Source organism: Apis dorsata, unplaced genomic scaffold (genome assembly GCF_000469605.1).
Source record: "Apis dorsata unplaced genomic scaffold, Apis dorsata 1.3 scaffold_570, whole genome shotgun sequence".
NCBI lineage: Eukaryota > Metazoa > Arthropoda > Insecta > Hymenoptera > Apidae > Apis > Apis dorsata.
In genome coordinates, this window is record NW_006263780.1 from 114,770 (window position 1) to 128,619 (window position 13,850).

Sequence of the window (13,850 nt, forward strand, 5' to 3'; positions counted from 1 at the left end):
GTAATTTGTATCAACATCGTGAGATGTTTCCTTGAATTCTTCGAAAGAGAGTGTCGTAATTATTTTTGTGTCAGATTAATCGAGTTGCAAAGTTTTATTGGAAAATATTTGTTTCAATAACTCTTTTGTGACATATGTGTTAATAAATATTAATTTAATATTCTTAAGATTTAATTAATCGGTAAAATTCGTTGAGGTTTAGTCGATTCGTTTAATAATTTCAATTTGAACTCAAAGAATTGTTGATAATTATTTTAATACTTCTTTTTTTTTTCTTTACTTTTGATTGTATTATAGTGGACATCTATAGTGCACCGTTTGTCTGCGAAACGATCCGTTTCTCCTTATTTATCCTATTTATTTTATTTTACAAGAATAATAATTTGTTTAAATTTTACATTGAATACAAAATCATTTCTTTATTTAATCAATTTCTGATATCGTCGAATATCGGAAATGAAAATTGTATCAAACAAATATTTTTCTTTTTCTTACAATACATTGTATTGTAGACACGTCTGACTACGAACGTTTCGTTTCCTCATTAACCATTTTCTTCACAAGAATAATAATAGAAAGATTTTTTAATTTTTACTCAAAACATCGAATACAAAGATAATAAGTAACAAAGAAACGGTAGTAAATTCAGTAGTTTCTCTTATTATACTTTCGTTGCTAGTATACAATTAAGAGAGAACAAGTCATAGTTCTTCGTCTGCTACTCGAGCATCGTCTGACTTCGTACAATTCACTTTCTCTTCTTCTTTTATACCTTATCCCTCCTTCGTACTTCTCTAAGAGAATTATACTGTATTTATCATATTTCTGTATAATATTTTAATCTTAATATTTTTATCTTTTTCGAAATCTTCGTTTTATTTTGCATTTTAATACAAACAAATTGACTACTCGTTAAATAAATTCATTATCGATTAATTATACGTGCATGAGGTGTACATGTTAATCATCAGAAAGATCAGAAATTTTGAGGAGAAAAAAAACTTTCATATGGATACAAATTAATTGAAAGGAAAAATTAAAGAAAATTTAAATTTTTTAATTAAATCTCTGATCAATTTCGTATCTTTTTGATTTTGAAAAAGAATCAATGATTTTTCCTTCGAATTATTTCATTATTTGGCTGTTGATTGAATTAATTTTTCATTTCATTTTTGTATTTTTTATATTTGTAATGTTTTTGGAAAAAATTTTAAATTAAATTCTATTCTTTATTCTTATTTCAAATAAAATGTATTATTTAAAATTTGTTATTTATTTAGATAGATTAAGTAAGATCGAATTTCAATATTTTCAGATGATAAAAAGTTCTAAAAATTAATTTATTGACTATTTTAATAATAAATTACTCAAAAAAATACAGAAGAATTAGGTTTTTAAGTGTAAAAATAAATAAAATCGAGAAAAGAAAAAATCATTTAATCAACTTTTCTTTTTCATCATGATCAGTGATTTTAAAGATTTACGCAATATTTAAATACAGTAAGAAAATAGTTACGACGTATATCCATATAAATTAATTATTCAAATACAAATTATAAATTCTCTAATATTTCAAATAAAAGATTGTTTATAATTTAATTATTTTGATATATTATCGTTTGATTCTCATGATTCATAGTTCATTCTCATGATTCTCATGAAAATCACAAGATTTTCATTTTTATAAATTTTTACATTTATTGGAATACATTTATGGAAATACATGAAAATTAAATAGGCAAAAAAAAAAATGATCTCTATAGCTCTATTATATTTTTTCTTCAATGATAAATAACAAGTAACAATAAAAAAACATCGCTTTATCTAGTACAAATTTAAATTGTTTATAATTTGTAACTTGAAACAATATTAATTTGAACTTAATTTTATTTAAATAATTTAATTTATAAATTCAATATTAATTTTCACAAAAATATCTTTGTATTTTCAATAATAATTATAAAACAAACAATTTCAAATCTGAAATTGTCATTCTAATATGATAATTTTGAATCTTAATAAATAAATCTCAACTAATATTTCTTGCATATTAATTTTTACGTAGAATCGACCTTCCAAAGATCTACAAATATATGTGCACATATAACATAAATACCCTGTATATGTGTTGAATTTGAATAGCTTTTAATCGTGACTATGAATTTACAATTATTTATAATTATGCAAATACCCATATCTTGATCATTCACATAATATTCTCTTTAATTACTGAAGCTCTATATAATATGCTTTTAAAAACAAACGGGAATCAGTTTCTTCGTTAAATCGGTTGAGTTAAAATCATTAGTAAGAAAAAATGTATGCCAAGTATCTTTTTGTAATCATAGCCATTATTGGAAATACGGTATCTGAAGTTCGTAAGTATATTTTAATTAAAATTAAATAAAAGAAAAATATTAAATTGAATTCAAATTAAAAATTGTATTCCAGAAATTCTCAAAATTGTCAAATTAATTTTTTTTCTATTTCTTTTTTTCTTTTTTTTTCTGTTCTCTATCAAGAATCTTAATAAATCTCTGGAATTCTTCAAATTCTTAATTGATATAATATTTGTGTATAATATAAAATATAATGTAAAATAATTGAAAAGTGTTCGTTAATTAAAATATAAAAAAATATAATTAATTAAATTTCTATAAATTTATCATTATATATATTAGTATTGTAATTAATTATAATTAGTTAAGACGAATTTAATGATTCAATTTAATTCAATGAATTATTGATTATATTGAAACTATAATGAGACTTATAAAATACTTATAAAATAAAATATTGATGAAATATTTTGCATTGAATTTAATTTATAAATGTAATATAATTTATAAATGTAATATAGTATAAAGAATTAAATAATAAATATATATATGTAAAAATGAAGAAGAATAATAAAAAACTAAATATATATATAGATGAATATGTACTGAAAATTACTTATTAAAATTATTTTTTTTTCTATTTTAATCAAAATGATCGAATAAGACAGAAAAGAATAGGCTTTTTTTAGTGATCCAATTTGTTTAAATAAAATTTGTTAAATATTTTTTATCTTATATCTTTTTCTTAATTGATTTAAAATTAAAATAAGAAGAGATTTTCAAATAATTTCCATTTCATTTTCATTATAAAAAATAATTTATATATTTAAAGATAATTTATATAGATAAAAGTCGATTAATATGATAAATTTAATACAAAAAAGTAGTACTTTATAGAAAAAAATGATTTACTTTGGGTAACGAGTCGATTTATATGATGAATTTTACATTGGAAATGATTACACATTTTAAATCAAGGGAAGGTCGAACAATACGGAAAAACATTTTTTTCATTTAAATTCTATGTTGTATAGAAACAATGAAGCAAATATATCTAATGAAAATTAAAACAATCAAGATGAATATTAGACAAAGAAATTTTGATCACTCAATTATTCTAAACTGTAATGTTATATTTATAAGCTTTACAACGTGTTACCAAATTAATTTTATCAAATAAATTTTTAATCATATAATTTTAATGAATCTTAATTATTTGAAGTAAAATTGTTATAAGCCAAAATATCTTGAAAATGTATATTTTCTCGATTTTAAATAACTTTAAAATATAAAATAAATAAAGAAAGAAACATTTTATATTCTACACTCTATATCGATCAAACTATATTATGGAAGAAACTATCACATAGAATTAGAATTGTTAATATTTTAACATTTGTATAATATTTACGAATCTAACTTTCTTTGTAAAGAAATTATATACTTCCCTTGGAAATGCGTATCTTCTTTCTATTCTTAAATAAAATAGAATAAATTCAATGTCATTATATTCAATAACTCTTTTCTAGAATACGCATAATCATTCCCTCAAATTTTATTCCGAACAATTATATGTCAGAAGAAACAATTTATATATCAGAAGAATGAAGAAATATAGAAATGTTTAATCTCAGAAAATAAAACAAAAAAAAAAAAAAATTTCACGTTTCAGAGAAAAAATATCAAAAATAAATCACGTATTCGGTTTTCAGCTTCGTACATCCAAATCTGTGGTCAAAAGAATCCGAATTTCGATGATTGCGTCATCAAAAGCATTGAAAATTTGAACAAGAAGCTTGTTGAGGGAATTCCCGAAATAGACTTATTGCCAATAGAGCCGTTTTTGCTCGATGATATGACGATTATCGACTTGCCTAATTTTAAGATTGTTGGCACGAACGTGAAATTGTATCAATTATCGACATTTCGTATAGAATATTTGCATATGGACCTCGAGAAAATGGAATTGGACATAAATTTTTATTTCGATAAAAATGAAATTAATGTTGATTATAATATGACCATGAATATTTTGATCCCTATACAAAAAAACGGACAGTTAACTTTGAAAGGGGGTAAGTAATCGAGGAATCAATTGATCTGGTTGTTCATTCTTAACACGAAATAATCGATAATAATTTTTTAATATGTATTATATTTTAACTTTCCATTAAATTTTTAAAAATATTCAAGATACAATTCTTAGTTAAAATATTTTTGTAATAACTTTTAAAGAAATATTTATTTTAAAAAATGGATAAATATATGTGTATTTATATTTAATAATAGTTAATTTTTAATTTGCAATATAAAATATTTGATAATAATTTTATATCACGTTCAATTTTTAATTTTACCATCATAATGTAGTATAAAATAATGAATATTTTTGTAAAAATATTCAATTTCTAATAATTCTAAGTAAAACTTTTGTCAAGGATGCAACAATGATAATAAATTTCGTTTACAGAAAACATAAAATCAAAGGCGAAATTGTTCTTGGAGAAAATAGAACGCGATGGCAAACAATATCTCTATTTCAAATCGATAAATCCAAATCTGAGCATTGGAAGCTTGTCTTTCGAATTCGATTCGGATGTTTTCGACTTTTTGAAAGAAGCGCTAACTAAGATTGATAATGAAGAGATATTAGAAATCTTCACACCTAATATAGAAAAGGTCATTTCAAAAAATTCTCTTGAATTATGCAACAATTTCTGTAAACACTTCACTTTTGATGAATTACTCCCCGATAGAGAATGAAGAACATTGATCGATTTTATATTGCCAACAATTTTCTGCAACGATGTATGTATGATGATTTTTCATTTTTTAACTCTTTTTTTCTTTTTTTATTAAACAGTTAAAATATTCTATCAAATATTTTTTTCAATTATTTTAAGATATTTTTAAGATATAATCGAATAATCGAAATTGAATACGTTTTTTGCCTTCTAACATTATAACTAACTGATTTCGAGTATAAAATTCAACGAGTCAAGACTCAAGAAAAATATAACAATTTTAAATAATTGCAAAAATAGAAATAATATACAATAAAATTTATATTTGTAAAATATCTAATAATTTAAATATTTTAAAAAATGGAAAAATAATTTAAAAAATGCATAAATAAATATATAAGTATTAGAATATTAGTTATTATTACTTGTCGCGTCATTGTAATGTTAAATAAAGTTGTAATGTTAGAAAATGATTAAAAATTTTGTAAAAATCTAAAAAATATTCCAATCTTCTATATCCTAGTATTTTTCAAGATTTTTTTTTTTTTATTACAAAATTGGAAAGTTTCTTAGAATTTTATTTTTATTTCTCAATGTATAAATCACACAACTTACAAGATAACCAAGAAAAATTTTTTAAATAGTTAATAAAAAATTCTTTTAATAATTATAATTTGTTTATTTGGCATATTTTTTAACCTCGTATACATTACATTATAATGCATACATTAATTAACAATCAAATTGTCCAAGAATCAAATTATCAGAAGAATGAAGAATCATTAAAGAACAGTAATACTTTTTGTATTGTGAATCATAAAAAAAAAAAGAAAAAGAAACTGATAATTCTTATTTTCAAAGTGCAAATTGAACATACATAGAAATGAAATGAATTATCATTTTTGAATGTAAAATAAAATTCAGATCTAAACTCTCTTATACAATAATATACAATAATATATAATATAATGCTTCGTTAAACAGCTATTAATTCAATATAAAGAAATATTTAAATACAACATTTCTAGAAAATCTTAAGTATTGTTCTTTTCCATTGCATAACATATGAATATTTGTAATGAGATCATAAAAGAAATATTTGTTAAAAATATTATATATTTAATGAAAATAATAACCAGTTAACAAAACATTACTACCTAATTAATAACATTAATGAAATAATTGAATTATAATTTATTTATTTTACAAAATTTTACAAAATTACTTGAGACATATCAATCAAATTCCTAATTATTCCAAATCTCAATTGTGAACCATAAGAGAATCACAAAATGATTTTTGGAATCATAGTATTATTTCCATTAATCCAAATTCATAAAAAATCATCATTAATGTTTCAAAACTTGATACGATATTAATTTCATAATGAAAATAAAAGAAAGGCTTAAAAATTTTTAAAATTTACTCTCAAGATTTCATGAGTTTATTTATCTACCAAATTTTTTTTATCATCATAGAAAAAAAAAATTATTATTTTATCAAATTTCATTAATGATATTAATAATACAATCCAATCGTTCAACAAGATTTTGATCCACGTTATCTAAAAATATCTATGATCCTGGGAAAAGTTTCTCATAAGGGAATTGCATCAGAATACTGTTCGAAATATCAGTAAATGTATTTGAGATGGCGCTCTCGATAATAGGTATTATTTCTTGTATAAAAGAATCGAAATTACTATTGATGGCAACGTTGATAGCATCTCCAAGAACTGGATCACCACCGAAAAGATTTTCCAACTTCAAGGAGCCAGATCCAACGAAGATCTTGGTTTGAAGATCGGTCAGTTTTAAGTAATTCTGATCATCCTTTCCCTTTGTCACCTCCATTTGCAATTTCACAAATGCCTTGCAATTGTTGAACTGGCCAATTATAGGTCCGCTTCCACGAATTCGTAGCAGAATTATTTGTCCATCAACATCGTATTCCCCTTTTATATTGAGTTTTGAAAAATCCAAATCGACTATGAAATTTAAAGTTTCTACGTTGCTTCTGCAAATGATTAAAAAAAAAATTTTGATTAGAAGATTATTTGGAAATTTGTTTCGTTAAAGTTAATTTAATTAATCGGATTTCTTGATTGTAAAATTTTGTTTTTACAACTTCTCCATGTTTGGACAAATATTGTCATAATTAATTAACCGATAACATAACGTTCTGAGATCATTTTTTTTCTATGGTAATGATCGAGCAATATCAAAGGTTATATTTTTGGAAAATGGAAAATTGTTTGTAATTTTTAAAAAATAATTGGTATCGAATTTCTTCGAAAGAAATTTTTCGATAACAATTCTTTGATTAGTGATTCATCCGCGATTGACATTCACCGTTTCCGTTCAGATTGTTTCCGTAGGTTCCATATCTTTTTGCGATCCGCGTATCACGTTCGCCATACAAATTATTTCTAACTAGAACCGCAAGAGTTCGTGTCATGGCCATTACTTCGTGCACACGTGGAATATTAAGCGATGGATCTCTTTATTTAAACTTTTTTTTTTGTCTATGAGTCACACGATCAATAATTAATTATGTATTACATTTTCAATAAATTTATATTGTCTCGATCCTAAATTAGCAAAAAAAATAGATTTACTCAAAATCACAACGTGATATTATAATAAATGAAGTATTTGTATAATTCTTCAATGATAACCAATTTGATAAAATAGTTAATAATTAAAAAAAATATATAGAAAAGAATAACAATTTATATAGTAACCTAGAAATTTATTTCTGAATGAAAATTAATAATTTTATTAAACAAATTAGAGAGAAATTAAACAATCTTATCTCTGATATTAAAATTTCAAGTTGGACTTCGAATCAATTTTTCGAATTCGACATCATTTTCATGGATGTCTTTAACCCATTGACTAGATTAATGTCTTCATTTTCAAGACAGGTCATTCATCGCTGTAACTCGTAACACATGTCATTAATTTGACATAATGATGTACCCATTTCTGTTTTACACGACATATTATGTAATCTCTCTCTTTTTTTTATTTTTTTTTTATTTACTCAGTGCCTTTATATCTATATTTTTTCTTTCACATCAAATAATTAGAATGACATTCATTAAAATACAACTTTATATCGAAATTAAATAATAATATTCATCGTTGAATATTGATTTGCAATTAATTTCAATAATTGAATGGTAAATCAACTATAAGGAATAATAATGGCGAAAAAAAATAAGATAATTATGCCAAGAAATTAAAAATTTTTGCAAATTTTATACCATCATAAATAATGATCGCGATTTATCATAATTCTAATGTATATGTATGTTTAATGTAATGGCGTTTTATTTATGGTGTTTTCCTTGAATAATTTTTTGTTACGGATAGTTAATGATCTCTTATCACCGGTTATTAGTTTTTCTTATATAATTCATTACATAAAATATAAAATTCAATAATGTAATAAGGAACTAATATTACACACGATAATAGAAAATTTCATTAACCAAGAACGAAGAATATCCTTGTATCGGATATTGAAAGGAAAAGAATTTCTGTAGAATTTCTTATTTTGATATTTAATGAGATGAAATCATTACAATAGTTTTTATCTTGACATTAATTTGATGTAAATTAATATTGGATATTTTAATAGTCAAGATTATTTCTTTTTATTTTAAGGAAAAAGAAAAAATGAAGAATAAATTGACAAATGAATCATTCGAGAGATTCATTCGAGCGATTAACCATTTAATCGACTTAGTTTATAATCATATTCTGCCATTTCAAATTACTGAAACAATTTTACGATCTACAGAGAAATCAAGGATGAATTAATCAAAATAATAATGATGATCGTCAAAACACAATGTAACACAATATGAGCACAATTTTATTTAAGTTTTAATTAAATTTAAACAATTAAATTTTTCAGAATTTTGAATGAATGAAACACGGTCCTTTTAGAAGTTTTACAAATGTTATTCAATATTCAATTCATTATTTAATTTTTTAACATAATTTAAATGTTAACAATGGAATTAAAGAACATAAATTTAAATTTTCTTTTAATTTTCTGCTGAATCTCGAAATTTTTAAATATATATATATATAAAATTATATCATTCTGAATATCAAAATTACTTAAATTCGATAAATAAAAATTAAAAATTGAATTTAACAAGATGCTTTAGAAAGTTAATACTCAAAATATGTAACATTGTTTCTTTAGATTCTCTGACATTTAATTTGATTTGTTTTTTGAAATTTTAAAACATTAGATTTTATGTGAAATTAATTTTTTAGCAATTTTTTTTAACTTACTTCAACTTCATTATCGTGAAATTACTTGCTCCATATACATTGACGTTTCTCAGCTTCAATTTAATGTTTCCTCCACTCGTGGTTACCAATTCCTTCAACAAAAATGGTTCCAAGGCGGGTATATTGTATTCGGGTAATCCGGTTTTTAAGTAAGGTTTAAGATAATTCACGCTGTCCGTGATACATTCGCTCAAATTTGGATCGTTCTTCTTGCAAACGTGAATGAAATCGGCTGTAACAAATTTTTCAAATTTATCGATTTAATAATTTTTCAAAAAAATTATAATTTGATCAAATTGAAAATATTCTTTTCATTTAATGTGTTAATAATACATTGTTAACATTTCATATTCAATTTAAAAATTGGTTATGATTATTTGATTTTTATTCTAATTGTTTGAATAAATATCTTATCTTTTATATTCTTGGCAGTTTTAAGAAGAAATAACAAACTTTATAAATTAGTGTTTATAAATACTGATCAATTATTTTGAAACACGTCTTTAAAAATACGTACATACGTTTCTTTGCAATTGTTGCTTGATATATAATAATGATGAAGAATTGAATCAGGTGATTTCCTTTCAATTATGTCGAATTGTATAATAATCAAATTAAATGTCAATCAAATGTTTAGTGGAAAAACTTGCTTAATTCGGTAAGAATATGGTAATAAAATGCAAAAAAGTAAAATGGAAAAAAAAAGATCATAAATTTTAATGATTTAAAACATAACTATCTTCTACATTTTTGAAATCTTTTTGATGCAAATGTTTTATCATTGAAATATGACGTAAATATTTCAATTTCAATTTTTTTAAAACGAATAATATAAGAAAAAAATTATTATATCTATACGTTTGATCCTTTATTTTAATTCTAAACGTTAAATTTTTCCCTCAAATAATTACAAAAATTTTTTTCTGAACCAAAACCAACAAGAATTCGAAATGTAACAATATTAATATTATATTTTCGAGATTATTGATTCTAATTAAAAACTCACTCAAGAAACAATTTAAAAAGCATAGCAAAAAAAATTGAAAAATGTCACTTACGCAAATCACGCGCAAAAACAGTGGCAAAAGTGATGACCACGATCGATCCGATTAGCGCGATCTTGTTCATCTCTCCTTCTTAGAAAATCAATATTTTCGAGATGAATAAAATATTACAATCTCTAAAAACTAACTGAACAAGATTATGAATGTCAAGAGCAAAGTAGTCATTCATATGATCAGATAGTCGGTCTAGAAGTGAATACTGTTGTGGTTAGCCCCAAGTTCTTATAGTTCCACCTTTCTCCCCCTCTCTGACCAATTCTCTTCAGTTGTTGTTCGATGATATTTGCTTTACAGCATCCAGATCACGAATTCTGAGCATGTGATCGTGTCAAGACTTGTATCGTGATACTTCTCATTGTCTGAACGTTAATATGAAACGAAAATGTCGTGATATTATCTAACTAAATGATATATTTAACTAAGGGTTGATTTTATTTACGACGAAATTTATTCCTTCGAATATATCAGTTTCTAATATCTTAAGTTGAAAAAATTGAAAAAATGTGGTGAATTTTTCGCGTGTGAATTGTAATTATATAAAATTTCGACGAGCAATTTGAGATATCTGTGATCACTTGAAAGAATAACAATTGTCAATAAGATTATCGTGATTAATTTTCAATTCTTATAATCACAACATAAATGTATCACAAATGCCAACTCGATTATCTTAATTATTTGAAATACGATAAGATTAATCTTCTTCCCTTCTCTTAGAGAAATCTCTATTATCTAATACATTAAGTACTTCATTTTTTATTTCAATTTTGGCATATAAGCATATAAATTCAATCTTCAAATATAAAAAAAAAAAGATTGATCGTAGAAAATTAGCAATATTTCAAAATCTTTATCGGATTAAAATATAAAATTGTCAGTCAATTATATTTTAAATTTCCTTCGATCGAAAAAATAAGATAAGGAGACGATCAACCTCGAAACAAGTAAAAATCTTGTCATACAATAGTAATTTATATTTACAATTGAAGTGAAAATATTTGAACGAAATTATTATAAAGAAATTAAGAATAAAGAAATAAAGAATTAAGCACGCGATTAATCAAGGCAGAAATGGTACTTTGACTCGTCCTTCGGCGATGTCATCGAATATTACGAGCCAATATCGTGGATCGTTTTCGTTTAATCGTCTGTTTTTTTCTTGAAAAAAAAAAAAAGAAAGAATAAACAGGAATAAACGAGCGAGTATATAGCACACGCATAGCCGGTGGAAAGAAAATACGCATTTGGAATAATAGATGCGATGGTATCTTCGTGGTTTTCAACGCGTATGCCACTTCGAGGAATTCGCCATTTTGATTCCTCCTCGTCCGAACGTATGTACTTCCTCGATTTGTGAATGTGTGACTCTCTGATTCGACGATATCATTGATATTTAATAACAGTTTAAGATTATTTTTATCTTGGAATTTTAATTTAGGAATTAGGATTAAAAATTCGGTAAATATTTTTATCTTGACTCGTTTTTCGTATGAAAATTTTTATAAAATCAATTATACAAAAACTAGATTTTAAAAATGCTTCTTCGTTTATAATATTCAGACATCATAAGAGTCTAAGTGCGGAAATATTGTTTAAGTTAAAATAAAAATGCAAATTCAAGGAATACATGTTTCGAAACATGAATTATTAATTAAGTTTTTATAAAGATCAGTAATATTATTTACATGTATTTATAATATTTTATGTATCGAAATATGATCACAAAAAAAAAAAAGAAAAGAAAACTAGATATATATATATATATATAAATATATAAGAAAATTTAAAGATTTTTTTTTAAGCGATAATTCGTATATTTTACCTTCAATTTTACAAATATATATACTATCAATACTACCAACTTTTTATTATAAAATATTGTTGAGTGAAAAAATTTAATGCAAGATTAAAAATTGCCTTTTACAATATAATTTCTTTTTTGTGTTTTTAACATTTTTATTTAATGCGATATATTAACGAAGTAAATAAATAACTGTCATCTTGGAATCTCAATGTAAACTTGTATCACGGCATTGAATTGCACAAAATAAAAAAATGATTGGTATTTACTGGAATATCAATGAAATAAACTTAATGGTCGAAATCTTCGAGTTGAATAAATATAACAATTAATTATATTTCTAAATAAATGAATGTTGAAAGAAAATTTTATAATAATAATAATGATAATATAATTGTTATAATGAAATAATATTTAAGATTGAGAATATGTATATTTCGTGTAATTGAAAATCAGATTTTTTATTTGTATTGATGATCGTTAGACATAAAAATTTAATGGTTTAAAATTGGAAAAATTAACTAGTTTTCGTTTCTTTGATATTATGGAATTTTCTACCGTCTTGAATCAATCATATTTAGTTTATATTGTGAACAGGATGCAACAAATTAAATGATTGCATGAATTATATGATCGATCATAGTTGAAGAATAATGGAGAGCAATCATCTTCATGAAATCCTCCGGAAACTTCAAAGTCGAAACAAATTAATTATCCTTCTTCTTCTTCTTCTTCTCTTTTTTTTTTTTTTTCATCATATTTTGCTCAAATTTTGTATATGAAAAATTTTATTATGTCTATTCGTTGAAATTGATAAATTGTCGAACGATAGAAAAAAAAAGTATCGTTCGTTCCTCTCCGTAGAAAATATAATAAATAATGAATGTAATAATTATAATTTTGTTATAATTAAATGAATCAAAGATAAATGAAATAATATTAATCATAAGTAAAATAAAATAAAATTCTTATATAATTTTTATTATATCTTTATGAAGAATTTTTATTAAAAGATTTATATTTTTTAAAATACTCATTTATATGTATTATGCAAATTAATTTTTAGAGAGAAAAAAAAAAGTTTATCGTGTTTCCTTATAATGTGAGTCATACAACGGAAAGATCGATTTCAAATTTGCAAATGGTAATTACATTTCAGAAAAGATGTTTTATTTATAAATGACGTCTATATCGTACGTATATCCATATTTCTATTAACTTTATATCTTATTCTCAAATATATAATGAATATACATGTGCATAGAATGAAAATTTTATATTATATTTATCTTTAAAATAGTCATGATAATATAATAATAATTTTGCTTGATTTTTTTCGAAATAATATTTCACAAAACTCGATAAGAATTAATTTTTATTTTAATACAACGATGAATTAATCTAATGAAATAAATATTCATTTATAACCATAAATACATAATAAGAAAGTATATGAGAAACGTAAACATTAAGCAAGATATGTAAAAAAATATATGTGTATAATATAAATCATGATATAAACTGAAAAAATGAAAACAGAGAAAGCTACAATCTTATCCGATATATACATTTTTTTTTTTTTTTTTTTT

General features: G+C 23.1%; 2 protein-coding genes across 2 annotated transcripts; one reads left to right on the forward strand and one right to left on the reverse strand.

The window, feature by feature from the left end:
- Positions 1-2,230: 2,230 nt before the first annotated feature.
- On the forward strand, positions 2,231-5,102 carry LOC102671080. The gene is made up of 3 exons (XM_006620935.2): positions 2,231-2,378; positions 4,052-4,414; positions 4,810-5,102. The coding sequence occupies exons 1-3, from the start codon at positions 2,318-2,320 to the stop codon at positions 5,100-5,102; spliced, it is 717 nt and encodes a 238-aa protein (XP_006620998.1). The 5' UTR covers positions 2,231-2,317.
- Positions 5,103-6,611: 1,509 nt separating this feature from the next.
- LOC102672725 (circadian clock-controlled protein-like) lies at positions 6,612-10,679 on the reverse strand. The gene is made up of 3 exons (XM_006620947.2): positions 10,455-10,679; positions 9,397-9,628; positions 6,612-7,099 (listed from the first exon to the last, which is right to left on the reverse strand). The coding sequence occupies exons 1-3, from the start codon at positions 10,522-10,524 to the stop codon at positions 6,658-6,660; spliced, it is 744 nt and encodes a 247-aa protein (XP_006621010.1). The 5' UTR covers positions 10,525-10,679; the 3' UTR covers positions 6,612-6,657.
- Positions 10,680-13,850: the final 3,171 nt, after the last annotated feature.